The sequence below is a fragment of the Atractosteus spatula genome, chromosome 15, assembly GCF_055471065.1.
Source record: "Atractosteus spatula isolate fAtrSpa1 chromosome 15, fAtrSpa1.hap1, whole genome shotgun sequence".
Taxonomy (NCBI): Eukaryota; Metazoa; Chordata; class Actinopteri; order Semionotiformes; family Lepisosteidae; genus Atractosteus; species Atractosteus spatula.
This window is the reverse complement of record NC_142720.1, coordinates 5,366,114-5,379,255: the sequence shown is the minus strand read 5'-3', so window position 1 is coordinate 5,379,255 and position 13,142 is coordinate 5,366,114. Positions and strand designations below refer to the sequence as shown.

At 40.5% G+C, this 13,142-nt stretch overlaps 1 protein-coding gene across 2 annotated transcripts in view; it reads left to right on the top strand.

The window, feature by feature from the left end:
* bcl2l11 (BCL2 like 11) overlaps positions 1-10,547 on the top strand; it is a 30,597-nt gene extending 20,050 nt beyond the window's left edge. The window contains exon 4 of one of the 2 annotated variants that reach the window (XM_088933902.1): positions 5,492-10,547. In XM_088933902.1, coding sequence (XP_088790028.1) covers positions 5,492-5,620 — 129 coding nt within the window. In that variant the 3' untranslated portion in view covers positions 5,621-10,547. Of the gene's footprint in view, positions 1-2,999; positions 3,710-5,491 lie in introns of those variants that run through there. The other variant, XM_088933904.1, reaches the window with a different exon arrangement.
* The last annotated feature ends 2,595 nt before the right edge of the window (positions 10,548-13,142 follow it).

The window sequence follows — 13,142 nt, the reverse complement described above, 5'->3', positions numbered from 1 at the left end:
AAAGGGGTTTTATCTCTAGTGGAATTGCATGAAGTCCAAGATACTTTGTGTCAAAGATTTATCTTGGGAGTTTTTATTGGGGGGAAAAAAGCCTCCTACAGCTCTAAATGAGCTTCAGACTGCTAAACAAAAACGTCTCTTGCTAGATGATTAGCAAGACTTGTCAGTCTTGGCAGAATAGCACATATAACAAGATACAAGGTGCAGATGTGGATCACTTTGCCCAGACTCTCTTGTGTATCATTCAAGCAAGGTTGGTAGTTTTTGAATGGGCCACTTGACTATTTGACCTCATTTGACCGTCTGCAAGGCACACAGCACCTTGTCCAGACAGCAGTGAATTCTGCTACACCCAAATGCCAGCATTCCTTTGCAGGAACATTCAGCGCTACTGGGTGTCGCATAGATTAGTTCACCCAGACGAACCCTGTTACAGCAAGAAGGGGGTCGTCTTATTTGCAGGACACCAGTCGCCACAATCCCATTGTGGGGAGTCTGACTGCCTACTTGGAAAGTCAGGAGGTAAAGATAGAGCTGGTATATTCTTTTTAACTAAAAGGCTTATGCCGTTTCCTCAATGAGTCCGGTCTTCATTAAACAGACTTTAAACAGCCAAATCATTGTGGTGTGTTTACGAAACCACCATGGAAACCATTCCTCATCCTGCCTGGGACATGTCAGTGGTGGGTCCTGTGGAAATGTAATAAATTTGCTTTAAGTACATCTTTTTAAAATAAGAAGTCACAAGCCACTTATTCTTTTTACTACGTTGTTCCTCCTTCTGAATGGGCCACAATAGGGGGGCCCTTTTACTAAAACCCAGAGCCCCTGCAGCTGGTTTCCCTCATTTTGAGATTGGAGTATTTTTTTCTGGGAGGGTGAGTGAGCTACTGAGGTCTACGAGGGGAATGGAGCTCAGGCCTCAAACAGACCATTTCAAGCTAGGCCTGTTTGCAGAACTGTGGTTTTTAATGATCTCATTATAGGCATTTAGAGTGTTTATATGTAATGAGATTGGTTTAAACTGGGGGATATTTGATTTGAGCCCGACGGAGAGCAGTTGGTCCAACAAGTGAATCTGCTGGCGTTTGTTGTCAAAGGCCTCGATCCAGCTGCAGGGGGGAAGCTGGGATTTCCTGGTGTTGGACTGCTAGGCAGAGACTTTCCTGTACTGGTGCTCTGTTGGGTTTACGATTGGATACCCTCTCATTCCACTCCTCTGCGCTCTGTGGTGAAGTTAACCGTGTCACCGCTTGGCTGACTGAATGGTTAGAGCTGGCTCCGCTGTGCTGTGTGTGATCTGTGAGAAATGCACAGCGTGCACCTGCACTGTGGGAGGACAGATCACAGTTCTCTGGTATGGAGCTGCGCAGTGCTGATACACAAGAGTTCTTGGCCATCGTGGCCCGTGCAGAGATTTCGGTAGTACCTGTGTACTTCTCTGCAGACAGAAGCAGCTTTTCTTTACTTTATAAGCCCTAAACACAATTGTGCATTTAAATGCAAGTGGAGATCACTGTCCATTTTTATCAATCTAACTTTTATATGCACAGACAAAAATAATATATGCACCTGTTGCTTTTTTTAAAATCCATTCATTGGCTTAGATTCATTCAGGGGCTGAAACTGGTTCTTCAGACCCATTAAAAGAAAAGCGATGGTGGTGGTGAATTGCTAGGCAGTGGTTGCAGATGCTTTTTAATTTTAGAAGCTAATGTACTTTTCAAGCTTAACTGCATTTCCTACACACCTGTTTCCCCAGATTGAAAGGGCCATCGGTCCCTGGATTGTTTCTGTGGGTTTTGGCATAAATGTTACTGAATAAACAAAAAATATTAATGTACTGCCCTCCATTGTAACTTGAGTTTACAGACATTCTGCAAAAAAAATAATTAAAAAGATACTTTCATATAATTGGTACAAGAAACTGTAGCCGTAACTTCTGGCAAGCAGTTCCGTTTCTTACTGTTTGTATTCCGTGTGATATTCTCTGCTGTTCATTTCTATATTGTCTTGCGTTCTCTGTGCTGTTCAGGCCGATACATGTGGGGTGAGAAAAGACAATGGACTCGTAGAGCTCTGGGAAGCCCATTACTAAACCAGTGTGAGTTATCATTGTTACACTTTTGAGCCTGACAACCTCACTCCCCTACAGTGAACCTGTCAACAAAAAGTTTTGATGTTAACATGACAAAAAAAAAAACCCACAGAATCACAGAAAAACAATGAGCAGCAAATAAACTCTGTAAAAGGGGACTGTGGGTGAAATGAGCTGTCTCCACAGGATTAAGAACCAGAGCTTTGTAACAATCAACTGTGTTCGTGTTCCTTTGTAATGAAAAGCACTGTGTGTAGTCGAAAATGAAGTCTGAGTCATGCTCTATATAATTAGTGCACATCCCATTGTCTTAACGTTGTCCTCCAAACTCAAATGCATCACTAATATAAGTTAAAGTCACAGAGGTTGTTTAAGGACATAATCTGTACTTGTATGCCATGCTTTTGATGCTCTTGAAACCTGCTTGATGTCAGCCCTCATTTTATCTTTCATTCACTGAGACGTTTTGGAACTGAGCTGTGAAAGAGAAATAGTCAGGACCTATATTTATAGGTATGACTTGGTAAAATGATGTCTTAAGACGTGCTTGACTCGAAAGCTTAAGCTTAGCAATTAGGCTACCCTTAATGTAATTTTTTTCTTGAGCAGCATGTTGTGTGTCTTCATTTTAATAACTGAAAACAAACGTCTAATTCTTGATGTAAAAAAATAGCCCAGTTTGTTTTATTTTTTTCTTTGGCGCTGTCGTTTAAGGCTGAAAGGGCTGTTGTGTGGTTTCTGTATTTAACTTATTATATAAATTAAATAAAATAGTTAAATATAGAGATGTTTTCCTCCATGACAGAAAAGAATGGCCATACATATCTACTGAAATGAAGGAAGAAATCAAAGGCTGTGTTTAAGGCTGCATTAACTTTTTGTTTTTGTTGTTTCTGAACAGGAATTGCTTTCATGGCGCGTATTTTCTCACATGCTGCTCTAGAGAACCCAAGAGGGAAATGCCCAGACCTTATCACAATCACATTATGTCAAACAACTGAACTCGAGCCAGCTCACGCGGCCAAAAACGACACCTGTTTTTCGCCTCCTCCCTGCCAAGTCAGGAGAGGTAATTGTCTGTGCGCGGTGCCCTTCTCGACCTTCCTCGGCCCAGGGAAAGGCGAAATCGCTGCAGTTTGGAAAGAATGGCTTTCCCGCTTGTGCTAAACTTATCAAATATCAGCCTCGACCCCCCCCCACCCCTCGGAGCCAAACAATAGAAAGTAGGCCTTTCAGTCCAGCAGCACTGCCAGACGTTTCTGACCCCGGTTGTCACCTCCCTTTCAATTCCATTTCCTAAACTACCCGGCTTCAACAACAGCCCCAGCAGTGAACATGCACAGGGCTCTGTCTTCAGCACCACTCCTCTGCTAATTGATATCTGGTTCCTAACCATTCTGCCCTGCTTGTAGAGACGTGTTGCTTTCTTCCTGAGATTAACAAGCCGAGCCTGTGATCTGGCCTTGGCACAAAGCAGCCTGTGTGTCAGTCCATGTGTGTTAGAGTGCAGACCAAAGCTCGGTGCCCTTTGACCTCCCACAATGGGATTCTCAATGGCAGTAGTACATTGAAAACTAAAAGCGGGGGGGGGGGGGGGCATGTTAAGCATTTTACACAAAGGGTGGTGGTAGTATGGAACAAGTTATCGAGCCATGAAGCTGATACCCTGGCTTCATTGAGAAAGCAGCTCAATGAGATTGTTGGATCAAGTGACTAACAAACTGGTTAAATAGGCCAAAGGCTTCCTCTTGTGTGTATCCTTTCATACGTTCTTATGGGTATCACAAGCTGGGTTTCTTTTTTTTTTAAAGATGCTATATTTACAAAATAATTTGTTACTGTTTTTGTGTTTAAAATACTTGCACACTGAAACGGGTTGATCTTGAAATTACACCGGTCAGCTTCTGTCTCCGTTTTCTCTTGGTTTCCTGAATGTTTCCGTGATTAAGCTGCATGGGTTTGCCGATGGCGAATCTGTGTATGTGTGCAAAGGAAAGTTGTTGTTTTTTTTTCTCATCCCCACTGTTTCTTGTTTGACTGTAGCTATTAGATGTTCTTTAATCTGTCATGTTTTACCTGTGCAGTTTTCCAAATCTCAGTTTTGGAAGGCAGTGATGTGGTGACCAGAACTGTAATGAGTAAGTTCACCGTCAGTTACATACTTAACCAAACCTGCAGAGGTGCTGGAACAAAGCAGGCTGGAGAAAACCTTACCTCCTGCATTTGTTGTGTATGTGGAAAAAGTGGGACAAGCAACTTATCCTTTGCTGAGCACAGTAGCAAAGCTGCTTCTTCTAGTACCTCAAGTGCCTCCAAAAGAGTTTGCTGATTTTGTAAAAGATATGGAGAAAACAATCCAGTATTTCCGTGCTGAGAATCAAGATTACCTGCTGTCCAACTTAATTCAGACATAAGAATGTTCAGAAAACACTTCTCAATGGAGTCTGAGACCACTTGTATTCATTTGAATCTTTTCTTTCTAATAACTGACACTCAACATATTTGCATTTTTGATTTTTATATTTGGTTCGACTTTTATTTATCATATAACCGATTTCTGTTTGACAAACTTTTTTTGCTATTAACAGATTGCCAAGATGAACTTGCTTTGCATTTCTGGCACCAAGATCCAAAACATCTTGTTCCCAAAATTGTCTGAAAGACTTTCCTGCTTCTCTAACTTTAGAGTTTAGCTTAACTTTTGCTGAATAAGTGCACAGGTACCCCAGTTCCTGAAATTCTGCTTTACAGTGTTTCTTATGGATGGTCCATCATACAGAATTGGAAACATCCACTTGTCTGTTTTTTTAAGGAGTTGAGCTCAAACTTGATCGCTCCATTCCATAGGCGATTCCTCCTCTAGTTCCTAGTGCAGCAGCAGTTTCTTCCGGTTGATCGATTGTATGTTGGGAGCAAGTGGAAAAATTGCAGATAAGAGATTGTGTAAAAAAAAACAGACTCCCAGTTTGATTCATGTATGACATGGTCTAATTCACAAATGATAACTGATCAGGCATGGATGTAAAAAAAATGATAAATGACAAAAAAAAATGACAAAAAATAATTCTTTGTGGTTCGTCTTCTTCATTCATGGCCAACAGGAAGGGCCAGCTGGTGAAAAGCCCATATCTCTCCTGGGGTTATTAAAATTATTGGTAAGGCAATTTTATTGTGTAGAACCAAACTTTCTGAGCAGAAGTCATAGCCGAACCTCGATTGGCAAGCTGCACACCACGTCAGTTCATTGAGATGTGAGAGACAAGACCGAGAAATTCCGCCAGGTTTTTAGGAATGGAACCTTTTGCCATTGAGAACTGCTGAGCGATGCCGCTCTGCTGCCTGATCTCCAAGTGCCTTTGGTGTGCTGAAGTTGTTGTTGTTTTTCCCTTTCAGGGTCTCAGAGGCAGAAATGGCAGAGTGGCACAGCACCACCTCCTGCCAGTGGAGAACGACCACAACTTCCGGCTCTGGATCCACATTTTGCTGCGGCGTTTGTTACAGATCTTAATGAGGCGGAGATGAATTGATGTCTTCCACACTTGAGACTGAAGAAACCCAGCATGTGTAGCAATTCAGAGAGGCTCTTTCTACAGACTTGATAAATTACGTAGAAGAATATTTTTAAATTCATTAAGTATTGAGTGGACCTTTTTGGACAAACTGGACAAACTCTTAGGCTGCATCTGAACTTCACAGGGAGGGGCATTGGAGATTCTCCCTGTGCAGGATCTGTGTTGGAACAAAACCAAAAGGAATGTTGGAATGTTTTTTTTTTAAATGGACCCTCAGCTCATGGTCTGGGAAGCCGCGCTACCTAAAATTATGACCTGATGGGCTTTGAAAACGAATGCAAGGTAAATAGTGTACAGTGTGTATAACCTAATGGCAGCAGTCTGCCAAGCCCTGCAGGGTTTCCACTGCTCTTTACTGCTTAATTGTCAACCAAAAAAACACTTGATGCCTCAGTGATTGAGTCATTACTTACAGTACGTCTGGCATCTTGGAAGAGAGCGGGATCACAAATGAGTGGGGGAAAACCACAAATCAGCTGGCCCTCAGGTCGAGGCCATCGGGAGTCTTTTCCAGCACAAGAAAGTTAAGCGCAGAAGAGGACTGGAATTCCTGCTCGGGTGCGGACAGCTCGGACCATCACTGCATGTACATTGCTTGTACTGTATATAGTGTACTTTTTCCTCTTTCAGTCTCTATTTATTTTCCGTTCTATTTAATTTTTTGTCTGCCTTTTGTACTCTAAAGTTTTTTTTTTTAATTGGAAATTAATCAGCAATTAGACACATCTGGTGTTGGTATACTTACTGCTCTCCATTAATATAGTGCCTTTAATTGGAAGTTTGTACAGGTGGAACAGCAGCCACAGAGACCACTAGATATACTCTCTACACTCTACAGCATTAATGACTAATTCTTGTCATTTTGAATAACATAATGTGTTTGCTGCAAATGGGAAAAGCCACCGTTTTCCCATGATCTTCTAAAAACCAATGGCTCAGATGTTATGTCAGATCTGCTTAATTCCTCAAGTAAGACTGCAGTTTCCAGGATGCCTTTCTTGGTGGAATAGTGGAAGTTTAGGGGAAGGAAGACATTCTTTAAATCCTTGTGATGGTGGTCTCTGCACCATCTTTGATCTCTAAACATAAAATTCATTTCGCTGCAGCTGAGACCGATCAGCTGTTAAGAAGATACAAGTCACAGGCTATCTTTTCACAGTGCCAGTTGTCCAGATGGTTAACCATCAAGTTCCTCCTTTTACATTCTTTTCAAACCATTGGTTGTGCGGACCACTTTACACCTCACTCTTCAACTAGCTGCAACATGATAGCTCAGGTACATGCCCTATCTCCTTAATTAACTCTTTCTTACACATCTGATGTTTAAATGTTACTTCAAAAAGTAACAAGATATAAAGAGATTTTTGAAAGATTTTTTTTTACAAATTTCACAGCCTAATACTTAACCTGTTTAAACATTTTTACACTATTCACATTCAAATCCATACAGAAGAGCTAGGCAGGAGCACTGCCTAAATGCTTGTAGACACTATTACGCACATCTCCATTTCTGTATTGCAGGTGACCTTTCAGCTAACTGCAGATGTATTTAAATATGTAATATATACATAGACTTAAATGTGTAGGAAGTCAAGAATATTAGTCTAATCTAAGTCCAATCTCAGTATCTCCACAATTTTAATTTTGTTTCTTGTGTTCTTTTTCGATCTTCACAAACAAAAACAAAACGCAAGAATAAGCAGTCTTCAATTAGAACATGTCATTATCCAGTGAGACTAGGTAAATGGCTGCTTTGGACCAGTTTATTAATCTAACAATGTATTTAAATTGTTTTAAAAATATAAATTGCAATGGAGTGGTTTAAAAGATCCACTGTGATTCATATTGGTAAATCCTAAAAGTGATCCTGTTTTCACCTCATGAATTTTTAGATGTTAGTTACAATGGTTTTGTAATTCACCATATTGCATGCTGTACAGTATGTTTCAGGACTGTGTCATATCAATACAGAAACATGGTTCCAGCAGTTTTGATTACTACTGTAGTGTTACACAGAGCAGGGGTGTTTTCCCCATCTTTCTGTAGTAGTTCCTTGGTATGTCAAAATAGTGATTCACCACCTAACTACCTCTTTAAAATCTCCTCCCCCACAGTGAATTAACCAGATGCTGCAGAAGTTCCTTCTTCTGACATTTCAGTACTGCTAGTGTACAGTGTACAGTGTACAGTGTACAGTGTACAGTGTACAGTGTACAGTGTACAGTCCAGACTAGTCTTTGCTTATCGTTTTCACTAGGTGAGATGAAGGAGATGTTTAAGTAAAGCATGCTGTCTCCTGGCTGCTTCACAGATTTCTTCCAGAAAGACGGGGCTCACACCAGGCTGCTAATCTGGAGACGCTGGAGTAGGAGGTACTTTTGGCAGACCTCTATACCAGGAAAAACCGAAACTGTTCCAGTCACTATCAGTTTGGGAAGAGGGGTTTTCTAGTTCGGTCTTTGTATCAGTATTAGAAATCTTGCAGGTTTCACTTGTTATTATCTTTTTTTAAATGTATTGGGATAAAAGTAAACCTCTTTGAAAATTGCATATCATAATATTCCTATAACGCAAGAGGCTGGCCTGTCTTCTTATGAATTGGAAGATGTTTGCATCTTACTACTTCTAATAAAAGATTGGCTCAGTTTTCAGATTTCACTCAGTTGTCAAACACTGTTAAACGCATTTTGAGAGTGTGCTTTTGGTAAACCACATTCATTTTATTTTAATTAGCAGATGTGTGAAGCCATTTTCAATTGAAGCACTTGATAATTCATGTTTAAAATCTAAGTGAAGTCACAATTGCAAATCATATTTCAAGTGGGTTACTCTTAGGGTACTGAATTGATTCCGAGATTCAGCATTTCTTAAGGAATGGCAGAGTACAAGGTTAATCATCCCATCAGAACCCAAAATTGATTTCTAATTCAATTTTACTGTTGTAATATCCAGGTGTGTAACGTTCCCAAGAGGCTGTGGAATGACTTACGGATCTAAATCCATATTTAACAGCAAAACAGGCACATGTGAGTGGATATCAAGAAACCAGGGCCCTAATATGTAGGTAATGACATTTAAGGTACTTTGAATTAGGTGTCCACAAAGCCTTCAGGCAGCATCTGCTGTAGTGTTGAGTTAGTCAGCCAGGTTGTAAAGAGGACTAGTCAGAGGATCCCTGTCAGTCTCCAGTCCCAGTCTGCTGGGTGTATGTTGTGAGCCGAGAGGTGCTGCATCAGGCAGCTGTTCCAAAAACATGCACTTCCGTTCCCTCGCTCCAGGGAGCCCGTGCTGCGAATGGAGAGCAGTGGGTGTATAAAAATACTTGATAACAACTGAAGGCAACAGCCGAAATACTGTTTTTATAGTTTTTCTGTGGGCATTCCAAAACCTAAACATGGAAAGACAAATAGTGCCTTCATTGTTACTTATTATAACCTCAGTTTCAGAAGAGCTTACTCCTGAACCCTGTCTAGCAATACAGAGGCATGGACATGTCCCTTTTCAAAGAATGACAAGCACAAAGTGTTTGTGGCAATTCATTATTATATTCATTATTATGTTCATAATAACAATAATATGAGATGTGACATTTTTCCTGACAATGAATTGTGAAGTTTCCAGATGAGAGTAAAGGGTTAAAATCGGGTAAAATGAACATGTTGAGTTTATATGGGGTTTCAGAAAGCCTGTCACAAAGGAAAGAGCTGTGATGTTTAGCCCAGCAGTTTATGAATATAAAATGATATTTTCCAGCTTTAATGTAAAGTGCTGTATTCATACAGCTCCCAGAGGTAGATAAATGTTAATGCTAGGAATGTGTCTGCTGAAAAGGAAAAAAAAAAGCCTTAGTCATATCATCAGGGTTCAATCTCAGAAAAGAGTTACCTGGTGGGCGAGTCTCTCAGGTGGGGGTAAGGATGGTTGGTTTGAGACTTTGTCAAAAAAAATGCAACACTTAAGAAACAGGTGCTTCAGTCCCACTGGTAACCCTGCTGCTTTTTTAATAAAACTAGTTGAGTAATTCAGTATCCAGAGGTTCATTTACCTCAAGTGCTCCCGTGGTAGTGTTAAAACAACAAACTGAAACCTGTAAACCAAAACACCCTCAGCTGAGTGTGGATTTGCTCTTTATTTTATCGCCAGTGGCGTTTCTCTTTCAGTTTCCCCTCTAATGTGTTGATATTTTTCTGGTGCCCCATATGATGGAACAGTCTTCTGAAAGAAGAAGTGGGGGTGGGGTTGTTCATTAAAGATGAAAGAGGGTTACAGATGGGTTTCTCCGTTTTGTTTTTCCCCTCAAACTGCGTGCAGTTCGCGACCAGTCGACAGTGGTACAAACTGAGGAATTGAAAGCTCAGACTTGCTGGAAATAACACGTCTTCACATGTGACTTGAGCTCTTCTCCTTTCACTGACTTTGCATCCAAAGACAATGTGGTCACTAATATTTTGGGAAATTATTTCTAAAGATATTAATTAAACCTTTAACAGTTGTGGTCATGGAATATTTTTAGTTTAATATGTCAGCATACTGTTTCCTCCTTTGGAAAATTTGAATTTCTTTCAAGATGTGAAAATGGTATTGTAGTTTCCAAAGACAATGTTACAGAACCCTGCAAATGCACTAATGACTTTATCATTGAAACCATTTTGTCAATAATTATTGCACTGAATGTGTATTTGCTGATTTTTCCCTCTCTATAGGACCCAGTACAGATGTAGCAACATTTTTTTACCTTTTTTTTGCACTGATTCTAGCGTTTCCTCTGAAACGTTGCATTTTTCAAAAATGTGCAATACTGCTGTACATATCTGCATTCTTTTTATGTACTTTTTACGTCTGTTTTTACTGTCAATTGTAATAAAATGACTCAATGCTTCAAGGACCAAATGAGTTTTATTTTCAGTCACACAACTTTGATTTATTCACTAACACACAGTCCCCTTCGCAGTAAGGAACATATTTTGACGTAAACCATTTTGTTACCATTCTTTGCAATGAAGATTTATTATTCAGTCTGATGTGCACGTCATTCATTGCTTGAAACTTTTTTAGTGTGTCCGTCTGCCATTTCTACAGTACAATATTGCGTGGCTTTGACTTCATATATTTAGACACCACATATCTTAAGAGCCGCATGGCCTTATAGTTACCGCCAAATGAGCACAGTTAATGGCATAACTGCAGGGGTAGATTCTCCACCCATACTCACTTTTTAAAATTGACGGGACAAACCCGTCACACGTACAGTATGGCTGTAGATGTACTGTGAGAACATTTGCCAAAGGGATTTCCCCACAGGTGCTCGACAGAGTCGAAGTCCGTTCCAGTCAACGAGCGACAAATCCACCTTTTTTTAAAATAAAAATGATGTATGGATCTCACCTTGCTATGGCTGCTTGAGTTTTGTTTTTCTCCCTCCTTAGAAAAGCCCCATGAATTCATTATTTTCTGGCAGGCTTGACGCAGAACCCTTATCTTCAGAACGCCACACTCCTCCACGGCCCATTGAGCCAACAACCAGCAGAGCTGGGCTCAAAACAGACACCGCGGCCCTCCAGGATGAGGGCTGTGCGCTGATTCAGAGGTAAAACACCAGACTTAACGACAACGGCAGCAATGTAGAGTTCAAATGTTTGCATGGACCGCCGAAAATTAAAACGGGCTAATGCAAGTTTCAGATGTGTGAACGGTATGGCTGCTTTTCTTAACGTGGAAGCCAGATAAGCAGACCTGACACTTCTTGGCAGGGATGTTCAGTGTGATGCAGCTTGGTGGACGTATGCAGATCCTTATGCTGTCTCTCCTCAACTTGCTAATTCAGAATTATTTCTGACTAAACAGCTCCTAGCAGATGATCAATTGATGATGAACAGACACAGGTGGGAGTGACACTGTCTGATTAATCCCATCGTGAGTTACTGTCTTTCCTTCTACTGCAGTCCATCGGGTTATGTTACAGCAGGTATGCTTGATGAGGCTGATCCTGAACATCAATAAACTAGCACTGGGTTTGTTCATACCAGTTACAAATCTCCTATAACTTTTTAAGAGCTGAAAAATGTAAAACCGCGAGCAGCCATTTGAAATAAATTAGCCTGTGATTAGGAAGTGGGCTGTAGCCGAAACCAGAAGACAGAGGGGTTGTGCTGTACAGGGGTATTTTTTAAACCAAGGCCTGAGTCCTGGGGAAAAAAAAACTCTAAACATGCAAGCAGATCAGGTACTGGCAGCAATTAGCACTGCTGATTGAGCTCATGATTGGAATGAAAACCAGCAAACACCTGGGTCTTTTAGAACCAAGGCTGAGAACCACTGAGTTAGGTTGACCCACCTTAGGGTTTATTGGATCAATTACCATTTTAATTCCTAGTTTCCCAGATTTAGAGCACCTGCTGCATCATGACCCTATTCGGTCACCACTGCTTTATTTCACTACTTGCAGGGAGGGGGTGGGCAGTGTGAAGGGTCCAATTAGGGGTTCTACAGGTGTTTCTGATATCTGCTAGTTTGGTTAACTGTCTCAGGGAAAGAAGTCCTGCAGTTGCTACTTGCTCAATATCAGGTTGGTGAGTCTTTTTCTTTCATAATGTTTAAACATTTGTAATATTTTTGTTGTAATTTATTCACTATGAAACCTGATTGACTTGTTACAGTGATTCACAATTTGAGGGCTTATTTTAACTGTAAGTTTCAGCTCTGAAGAATTCTCCCAGTCTGTCTGTTGAAGGGTGCAACTTGAGGGAAAGTCCTTCAGAATTTCAAGTTCCAAACAATTTCAGTTACAAAAAACTTCCTTTTCACTCTCCTGATCCCCGTGTGTCACAGTGCTATGTGGATTTTCACATCTTTCTTGTGAAAGCAATTAAAGATTTTAATTTAAATGTTGTTTTCAATTTTGTTCTGTCCAAAGCCTTCTGGATGTTTTTGACAGCTTTTTTTTTTAAATATAACAAAAATGCTAAATCTTAAATGCCTGTGATATAGTGAAGAGCTAGTGACATACTGTACGTATTTTCTCTATTAGCAACTAATTAACAACTAAAAAGAGGAAATTTAACTCATTACTTGGATGTCATATTAAGGTTGGAAGAGGATGGATGAATCTGGGGTCTGCTGGTTTTGGAGACTGGAGCTGTCCCAACCTGTTATAATCTATTAGCATGTGCTTTTTGTCTTAGTTAACCGTGTTGAGGAGTTATGCAAGCAGTGCAGAATCCTACAATAATATTATACGTCTCTTTACAAATTTACAAATGCTGGTACCCCAAGCAGTTGGCCCTAAATAGTTTTTTTTAAATTAAATTGTAATTTACTTGTTTCTAAAATTCCCCACCTCCCTCCAGTAACAAAAGTGTTGTGTGTGTGTGTGTGAGAGAGAGAAACTAGCCGTCTTTCATGACCTTATGACTTCTGTTAAAGTTATGTGCAGAAGAGATGTGGAAAGTACTGTGCCTTCCGTAACTTGGCAC